This window comes from Anomaloglossus baeobatrachus, chromosome 7 (genome assembly GCF_048569485.1).
Source record: "Anomaloglossus baeobatrachus isolate aAnoBae1 chromosome 7, aAnoBae1.hap1, whole genome shotgun sequence".
NCBI classification, from domain to species: domain Eukaryota; kingdom Metazoa; phylum Chordata; class Amphibia; order Anura; family Aromobatidae; genus Anomaloglossus; species Anomaloglossus baeobatrachus.
The window spans coordinates 299,196,811-299,206,730 of NC_134359.1; the positions used below are offsets into that span (position 1 = coordinate 299,196,811).

General features: G+C 49.1%; 1 protein-coding gene across 1 annotated transcript; it reads left to right on the forward strand.

Moving 5' to 3' along the window:
• Nucleotides 1–2,956: 2,956 nt before the first annotated feature.
• Nucleotides 2,957–4,946, forward strand: LOC142246524 (E3 ubiquitin/ISG15 ligase TRIM25-like). Its single transcript, XM_075319585.1, has one exon. It carries the CDS (start codon nucleotides 3,064–3,066, stop codon nucleotides 4,606–4,608), a length of 1,545 nt encoding a protein of 514 aa, XP_075175700.1. The 5' UTR covers nucleotides 2,957–3,063; the 3' UTR covers nucleotides 4,609–4,946.
• Nucleotides 4,947–9,920: the final 4,974 nt, after the last annotated feature.

Genomic DNA, 9,920 nt, shown 5'->3' on the forward strand with positions numbered 1-9,920 from the left:
CCTCCAGGACTGTGTACTCCTTGGTGGGCGTGACCAACCGCCTGGCCCACCCCCTGGTGTGGACATCAGCCCCTGGAGAAAGGCAACAAGGGTTTTGTGTTTGGCTTTGGTGTGCCTAACCGGGGTGTGGGGTGTGTTGTTGTTGTTCTGTGACGACCTGGCTTGTCCAGGGCGCCACAGAAGAGCTTCAGGCGCCCTGATAAATAACCTCTGGAGGATAGTCTCTTTATGAACTTTCCCCCAGAGCTCAGAGATTGAGGGCATCAGCACAACGCGGGGGATAGGGTTCTCCAAAGTACACAACCCACTAAAATCCCAAGTGCCAGCCATCAAGAGCACAGCTGCCGTACACACGGGTAGCGGGGCCCCGAAAGCTTCAAGGCGAGGGACCAGAACAGTCAATCAATTTGTGCACGGAAGCAGGGCTCTGGACTTACCAAGTAACACCGGTGGGAGTGGGACCTGGACGGGCTCTCCAGCCCGCAGAGACTGCGGTACCTAGAGACTTTGGTTTACCCTCTGTGTGAGTGTCTGCTTATTCCACCTAATCCAGCACCAAGACTACCGCAGTGAGTAACGTGACCCCTGCACCCTGCTTTCCCAAGGCCAAGCCACCTGATCATCAAACCTCCACTCACCATCTGGGGCTTTCCCTACCTGCGGAGGGACTGACACCTTGCTGCCCCCGCACCATCTGCGCGGTACTCCTTTCGGCAGCGGCGGTACTCCCCTTACCGCAACCCGCAGGTGGCATCACGAACATTATCCCCTGTACATACCCCCTTTACATTTGAGTGGCCGCAAGCCCCCGGGTCCGGAGACACTCGAGCCACAGCAACCCCGGATCCGAGCAGTTCGACTGCTGCAGGGGCGGCACAACTGAAAGCTCAGACCAGCAGTATGGTGGCCTCACTGGCCCGAATTGTGCTCTTCCCCAGGCTATTAGCAGAGGTAACTTTTGCTTCTGTAGCAAAGGGGGAAGCATAGGGGTCTGAGGCTCGTCGGGTCCAGTGATTGGGCCAAATTCAGGGCAGTGTGAGCCGGCCGTAGAGAAAGCACAGTCCAGGCCTACAGCGGTAACCAAGGCAACGAGCCCTGCACTATAACACTAATAATCCCAGCATTAATTAAAACAATATTTTATCAGACAAATTGGTTGATTGTTTTAGAAAAACTTTACAATTTTACCCATGTAGGGGGTCTGGTCTGAGGATTGTATTGTCTGGTCTGAAGCCTTAATTAGCAGGGAGGGTTTGGATTCAGGGGGGCCTGGGCTGAGGTTGGGGGGAAGTCTGGTCTGAGGATTATATTTGGGGGGTGTATGGTCTGAGAATACTATTGGGGGAGGTCTGGTCTGATAATCGTATTGGGGGATGTCTGGTCTGAGGATTGAATTGGGGGAGTATGGTCTGAGGATTGTATTGGGGGAGTCTGGTCTGAGGATTGTATTGGGGGAGTCTGGTCTGAGGATTGTATTGGGGGAGTCTGGTCTGAGAATTGTATTGGGGGAGTCTGGTCTGAGGATTGTATTGGGGGAGTCTGGTCTGAGGATTGTATTGGGGGAGGTCTGGTCTGAGGATTGTATTGGGGTGGGGTCTGATCTGAGGATTGTATTGGGGAGGTCTGATCTGAAGCCTTAATTAGAAGGGAGGGTCTGGATTCAGGGGGGCCTGGTCTCAGGATTGTTGGGGGTAGTCTCGTCTGAAGCCTTAATTAGGAGGGAGGGTCTGGTTTCAGGGGGGCCCGGGCTGAGGGTTGTATTGGGGGGAGTTGGGCTGAGGATTGTACCCCTCCTTAATTAGCTGGGAGGGGTTGGATTCAGGGGGGCCTGGTCTGAGGATTGTATCGGGGGGGGGGGGGGGGTTGCTTTGAGGAATGTATTGGGTGGGGGCCTGGTCTGAGACCTGTATTTATTAAAAAGATCTGGTCTTGGGTCTACTTTTTTTTTTTTTTTTTTGAGGTCTGGACTGTTTTGTTTTTGGTTTAATAGGTTTTTGTTTATAGGGTTTGGTCTGGGGTCTGAGTTTGGTAGGTCCGGTCTTATTAGTAGGCCCGATATGAAGTCATGCATGCGCTGTGCTGAACCAGAAATGCCGACATGTAGATGACAGTCCATTGGGCAGCCATCCGGTGGTAACGAAGCACTGGGCCATTGGAACAGGATTCCATCAATCGATTAGCTCAGCTAGTCTTTCTGTTTTAAGGGGCTCTGGTCTGGGATCTGCACATATTTATGGGGTTTAGTTACCAGTCTGTATATTATAGGATCTGTTATGGGGTCTGCTGTGGTATTTGGGTTTTATGTCCGGGGCGTATGATAGCGGTCAGAATCTCCCTGATGTCACTTATTGTGTAATGTGCCAGGATGGTGAGAGACTTGTGATTTTTCCGTTTTCTTTTTAGATCTGTGTCTCCTCGCTGATCCTGATTCTTTTCCACACCTCTGCTCTGAGGACAGGGGTAATTTTAGCGTTACTGTACATCCCATCGTCTATTTTGGCTGTCACCTTTTACGAGGGCCAGGAATAGCCGGTAATCCTATCCTGCTCGCTAAGCGTCTTCCCCGGACGCTGACCAGGCAGAATTTCTGCCACTTGTTGAGAGATCAATTGCGAAGCTTTTCAAATAAAAATACAATCCTGGTAAATATCAGTCGTCCTAATCTACCAATTAACTAAAAAAATTCTTGGAAATTTGGGTGACAACCAATATGGCCTCACTATTCTACCGTAACAAGAGGGACTGTCAGTCATTTTTGCCAAGCTCCTATTTACTAAATCTACCTGATTAGTGTGTTACGGGCAGGTTTTCCACCCAGAGCAGCCATATTGGTGGTCACCTGGTTTTACCCTGTTTACCGGGGTTTGGGCTCGGTAACCTTGGACTGTACGTTTGTTGTGGGGACACTCAGGCGGGAGATCAGGTTTACGCCGAGGACTTGAAGGGTGAACAGAGTGTAATTATTTGAAGGAACAGCTGAGAAGTGCTGGACGCTACAACAGCTGAAGTCTGAAGTGTACACTCGGCACTGCTGAATCTCCGCTCCACTCCTTTCTGGACTCGATGGCGACTGCAGATCTGAAGGACGAGCTAAACTGCTCAATCTGCCTCAATATCTACACGGAGCCTGTAACTCTAAGATGTGGCCACAGCTTCTGTCAAGGGTGTATCCGCACAGTGCTGGACAGGCAAGATGGGGTTGGCGTCTACACCTGCCCAGAATGCCGCGCGGAATACCAAAAGCGCCCACCATTGCGAAGGAACTTGAAGCTTTGTAACATCGTAGAGCATTTCCTGTCAACGCAACCAGAAGTGAAGCCACCCGGTATCTTCTGCACCTACTGCGTCCACTCCTCTGTCCCTGCAGTCAAGACCTGCCTGATGTGCGAAGCTTCTCTGTGCAGTATCCATCTAAGCGTCCACAGCAAATCCACCGAGCATGTCTTGACTGAACCCACCAGCTCCATGGACAACAGAAAATGTGCCACCCACCGAGAGATGCTGAAGTACTACTGCTGTAAGGACGCCACCTGCATCTGCGTGTCGTGTTGCGTGTTTGGAGAACATCGAGGACATCAAGTGGAATTTCTCAAAGAGGCATCTGAAAAGAAGAAAGAAAAACTGAGAAAGGTTCTGGAAAAGCTGTCCTCAAAACGCGAAGAAACAGAGAAGGGCATGCAAAGTTTACAAGATCACAAGAGGGGCGTCCAGGAGAAAGCCGCCAGTGTGACGACAAGGGTGACTGCTCTGTTTAAGGACATCAGGGCTCAGCTCCAAGTTCTTGAAGACCGGGTCTTGAGTGACATTTCCAGACAAAGGGATAAAGTGTCTCTCTCGGTCACTGATCTGATCCAGCAACTGGAGATAAAGAAGGAGGAGTTGTCTAGGAAGATGACATACATTGAGGAGTTGTGCCAAGTGCCCGATCCACTCGTTGTTCTACAAGGACGGGACGTCAGCAGAGCTGAGCCGGATGAAGGACTTGGCAAGGCGCTCCAGTCTGTAGGTGATTTGGATGAATTTCTGATCTCATTGACCTTACAGTCATCTTTATCCAGTATCGTGACCGATGTAAAGCAAAACATCAACGTCCAAAACTTACTGCTGGATATTAAGACAGCTGCAGTTGATGTGTCTGTGTCCGGAGACCTGAAAAGCGCTACGTGGTCAAAGACCCCGATCTGGGCGAAAAATTCGTACAGATTTAAAAACTATTGTCAGGTGCTGAGTTTTCAGAGTTTTTGTTCCGGACAGAATTACTGGGAAGTGGAGACCAGTGAACTAGGGAACTGGAGGGTGGGAGTGGCGTATCCCAGCATGGAGCGGAAGGGGGATCTGTCCGGGATAGGACAGAACAACAAATCCTGGTGTCTGCGCTTGTGTCAGAAGGATTATCTAGTAGCTCACGCCGCAAAAGAGATTTCCCTACAGACAGAGACATCGCTGCAGAAACTTGGGGTGTTCCTGGACTATGAGTCTGGCCGGCTGTCTTTCTACCATCTATGTGAGCCGATTCAACATCTGCACACCTTCACTGCCACCTTCACGGAGCCCCTTCATGCTGTGTTCCTGGTATGGCGGGACGGCTGGGTGAGAATCCGGAGCTAGGATTACTAATCCAGGTGATCATGCCAAATAGGAGCCCGTGGTCCTCCTAACTACCAGAATCTCTGGTGCCTTTTCTGATTGGTAGGCCTGGTGTGATGCCATGCATGTGTTGTGCCGCAACAATGACCTCACACTGGGCCTACCAATCAGAAGAGGAGTTGAGGATTCTGGCAGGCAAGTGGCCACCTAGTAATGGATGCTGGTCTTGGGTTCTATGAATCGATTTGCTCATCTACTAACAATATAACAATGGAAAGCACAAATTTAAAGGGGTTGTCCACTATTGATGGCCTATCCTTAGGATAGGTCATCAATGTCTGATCAGCAAGGAGTCCGGCACCTTGCACCCCGCCAATCAGTTGTTGTCGGTCATGGCGGCGACAGCAGGCAGCCAGAAATGCTCAGTTCCGGAGCTACCCTGTCTTCTGATAGTGGCCGTGACCGGGTACTGCACATCCGTCATACACTCTAATCAATAGGAGGCGGATGTGCAGTACCCGCTCGAGGCCACTATCAGAAGACAGGGCAGCTCCGGAACTGAGCATTTCCGGCTGCCGCCGCCGGGACCGAGAACAGCTGATCAGTGGGCGTGCGGGGTGCTGGACCCCGGCCAATCAGACATTCATGACCTATCCTAAGAATAGGCCATCAATGTAAAAATAGTGGACAACCCCTTTAAAGGAATACTCCAGGGAAAACTCAACACAGCGTTGTAATGTCCCACGAGAACACCAGAATGGGGAACTCTCGGTTCTCCATTGACCTCAAGACCGTGGCAGGAGTTATTGAATTGGATACAGGCTTCGTGGACTTGAATTGAGCTGCATTCAGACATGGTCTTGAGACCAAGGGAGGACGGGGGACAGAAGTTCTCCATTCCTGCGATTGGTGGGTGCCCCAATGACCAGATCCACACCGATCAATCCAGTAGTTATGTGATCATTTGTATAGATTTAGAACTGTGTAATGAAAACTTCTGACGCTTTATTTCTATACTTTACGTTATTTCTGCTTGCTATCCGTGAATAGGAACATTTATTGCTAATATATATATTTAAATTTTTTCGGGGGGGCATCTACCTAGTACGACATCTCCAGTAGTTGTGTTAGCTTACTTGTAATACTTCTGTTGACCACACGGAGCGCTGTTCGAAAATCTCCTGGAGAAACAAGAAACTCATTCGCGCACCTACAGCTCCATCTAGTGGTGACAATGTCTATTGCAGTCATTTACATTTAGAAACAAATGAATATTTCTTGCTTGTGACGTGCACGTATCTTGTTTTCTGTAATTCTTACCATTTTATGGATTAGATGAAGATGTTTTTCTGATCTTACTCTTTGTATGTGGAATCCAATCAATAAACATTTCCTTCTGATTAATTGTGACTTTCCCATTTTTTATCTGTGTATCCGGCCCTGGACATTTATCGGTCCACTTTCCCTAGGTTGGTGGCCCGTCCTCTCTTGATAATTGACCCTATAGTCACCTTCTCAACCTCTGATTGCTCTGTTATGAGGCGCCCCATGGACTTTGACGCTTCCCAGTTTCGGAGGATGAGCCCCATTTCTCCAGGAGCCCTATAGCCGCTGCCTAGTCTTAGTGAATAGTTCTCTGGGAATCTGCACTCTATAGCCTGATATACAGTAATCCCTTATGTAACATGTTCGCCCATAGCACATACAGAGGGGTGACATTAGGCGGTGTTATATGACCGCAGCGCTGCAGCAGGTGACTCACATCCTGGGCTCAGTCTCTGCACTCGGCTCCCAGAGAGATGTTTCCGTTCTGAGCACAAACCGGAGAAAAAACCCAGCAACTTCTACCTGTGCAGTCATCAGAGCCACATATATTGGGGCGTCAGGGCATCTAAAGACGGGTTCTCAACCCCCTGAAGTGTTAATGCCCTGAAGTTATAGAAACTAAAGAACACTAGGGATCAGGTGCCAACAGTTGTTCCCAAGGCGATGTAATGCTTCCATATAGTGCAAAGATAATACTGTCATAAAAAGCCCACATAATATCATCACACAGTGCTAAAATAATTCTGCCTTATAGTGCCCACATAATACCACCGTATAGTACTAAAATAATTCTGCCTTATAGTGCCCACATAATACCACCGTATAGTACTAAAATAATTCTGCCTTATAGTGCCCACATAATACCACCGCATAGTACTAAAATAATTCTGCTTTATAGTGCCCACATACCACCGTATAGTACTAAAATAATTCTGCCTTATAGTGCCCACATAATACCACCGTATAGTACTAAAATAATTCTGCCTTATAGTGCCCACATACCACCGTATAGTGCTAATATAATTCTGTTTTATAGTACCCACATAATACCACCGCATAGTGCTAATATAATTCTGCCTTATAGTGCCCACATAATACCACCATATAGTACTAAAATAATTCTGCCTTATAGTGCCCACATAATACCGCTGTATAGTACTAAAATAATTCTGCCTTATAGTATCCACATAATACCACCGTATAGTACTAAAATAATTTTGCCTTTTAGTGCCCACATAATACCACCGTATAGTACTAATATAATTCTGCCTTATGTTGCCCACATAATACCACCGTATAGTACTAAAATAATTCTGCCTTATAGTGCCCACATAATACCACCGTATAGTAGTAATATAATTCTGCCTTATAGTGCCCACATAGTACCACCGTAAAATTGAAATTGAAAAATATCAATAATCTCAAGGTTACAATCCATCTCCAGAGATCTTGATGTTCCTTTGTTCACGGTGCACAGCACAACTCATGGCGCTGCAGCTAACCCATACAACTGCTATAACCTTATCTCCTGTGTATAATTATTACAGTACAGCCGTGATGCACGTTTTGCAGGATTGTGGAGCCGGGTCTGTTCACGTCGTTTCTAACCACAACCACTTCCTACAGTTACTCTGGGCTGGAGGTGGTGGGGCTGAGCGGCGCACACCTACACTGCCGGGAGAACGCTGATGTGCACCAACTCCTGTAACCCCTTCATTCCTGGGGTGATTTCCACCTTCACACTGATGTCTATTTCTGTCCCATTCGGGAATCTGTGGATTCAGTGCAAATAATGGAGAGATATTTACTCCTGCAGTCACCACTGACCGCATTATGGGAGCAGATTCACAAGACTGGAAAATTATGTTCAGATTCAGATTTACACCTCTCTATCCGATGCTCGGCATTGTGCTTGGTGATGTACGGCTCAGCATTGTGCTTGGTGATGTATGGCTCAGCATTGTGCTTGGTGATGTACGGCTCGGCATTGTGCTTGGTGATGTATGGCTCGGCATTGTGCTTGGTGATGTACGGCTCAGCATTGTGCTTGGTGATGTATGGCTCAGCATTGTGCTTGGTGATGTATGGCTCGGCATTGTGCTTGGTGATGTACGGCTCGGCATTGTGCTTGGTGATGTATGGCTCAGCATTGTGCTTGGTGATGTATGGCTCAGCATTGTGCTTGGTGATGTACGGCTCGGCATTGTGCTTGGTGATGTATGGCTCAGCATTGTGCTTGGTGATGTACGGCTCAGCATTGTGCTTGGTGATGTATGGCTCGGCATTGTGCTTGGTGATGTATGGATCGGCATTGTGCTTGGTGATGTATGGCTCAGCATTGTGCTTGGTGATGTACGGCTCAGCATTGTGCTTGGTGATGCACGGCTCAGCATTGTGCTTGGTGATGTACGGCTCAGCATTGTGCTTGGTGATGTACGGCTCAGCATTGTGCTTGGTGATGTATAGCTCGGCATTGTGCTTGGTGATGTACGGCTCAGCATTGTGCTTGGTGATGTATGGATCGGCATTGTGCTTGGTGATGCACGGCTCGGCATGTGCTTGGTGATGCACGGCTCGGCATTGTGCTTGGTGATGTATGGCTCAGCATTGTGCTTGGTGATGTACGGCTCGGCATTGTGCTTGGTGATGTACGGCTCAGCATTGTGCTTGGTGATGTATGGATCGGCATTGTGCTTGGTGATGTATGGCTCAGCATTGTGCTTGGTGATGTACGGCTCGGCATTGTGCTTGGTGATGTACGGCTCGGCATTGTGCTTGGTGATGTACGGCTCGGCATTGTGCTTGGTGATGTATGGCTCAGCATTGTGCTTGGTGATGTACGGCTCGGCATTGTGCTTGGTGATGTACGGCTCGGCATTGTGCTTGGTGATGTACGGCTCGGCATTGTGCTTGGTGATGTACGGCTCGGCATTGTGCTTGGTGATGTAGGGCTCAGCATTGTGCTTGGTGATGTACGGCTCGGCATTGTGCCTGGTGATGTACGGCTCGGCATTGTGCTTGGTGATGTACGGCTCAGCATTGTGCCTGGTGATGTACGGCTCGGCATTGTGCTTGGTGATGTATGGTTCGGCATTGTGCTTGGTGATGTACGGCTCAGCATTGTGCTTGGTGATGTACGGCTCAGCATTGTGCTTGGTGATGTATAGCTCGGCATTGTGCTTGGTGATGTATGGCTCGGCATTGTGCTTGGTGATGTACGGCTCAGCATTGTGCTTGGTGATGTATGGATCGGCATTGTGCTTGGTGATGCACGGCTCGGCATGTGCTTGGTGATGCACGGCTCGGCATTGTGCTTGGTGATGTATGGCTCAGCATTGTGCTTGGTGATGTACGGCTCGGCATTGTGCTTGGTGATGTACGGCTCAGCATTGTGCTTGGTGATGTATGGTTCGGCATTGTGCTTGGTGATGTATGGCTCGGCATTGTGCTTGGTGATGTAGGGCTCAGCATTGTGCTTGGTGATGTACGGCTCGGCATTGTGCTTGGTGGTGTACGGCTTGGCATTGTGCCTGGTGATGTACGGCTCGGCATTGTGCTTGGTGATGTACGGCTCAGCATTGTGCCTGGTGATGTACGGCTCGGCATTGTGCTTGGTGATGTATGGTTCGGCATTGTGCTTGGTGATGTACGGCTCAGCATTGTGCTTGGTGATGTACGGCTCAGCATTGTGCTTGGTGATGTACGGCTCAGCATTGTGCTTGGTGATGTATGGTTCGGCATTGTGCCTGGTGATGTTTGGCTCGGCATTGTGCTTGGTGATGTACGGCTCAGCATTGTGCTTGGTGATGTACGGCTCGGCATTGTGCTTGGTGATGTACGGCTCAGCATTGTGCTTGGTGGTGTACGGCTCAGCATTGTGCCTGGTGATGTACGGCTCAGCATTGTGCCTGGTGATGTACGGCTCAGCATTGTGCTTGGTGATGTATGGCTCGGCATTGTGCCTGGTGATGTACGGCTCGGCATTGTGCTTGGTGATGTATGGATCG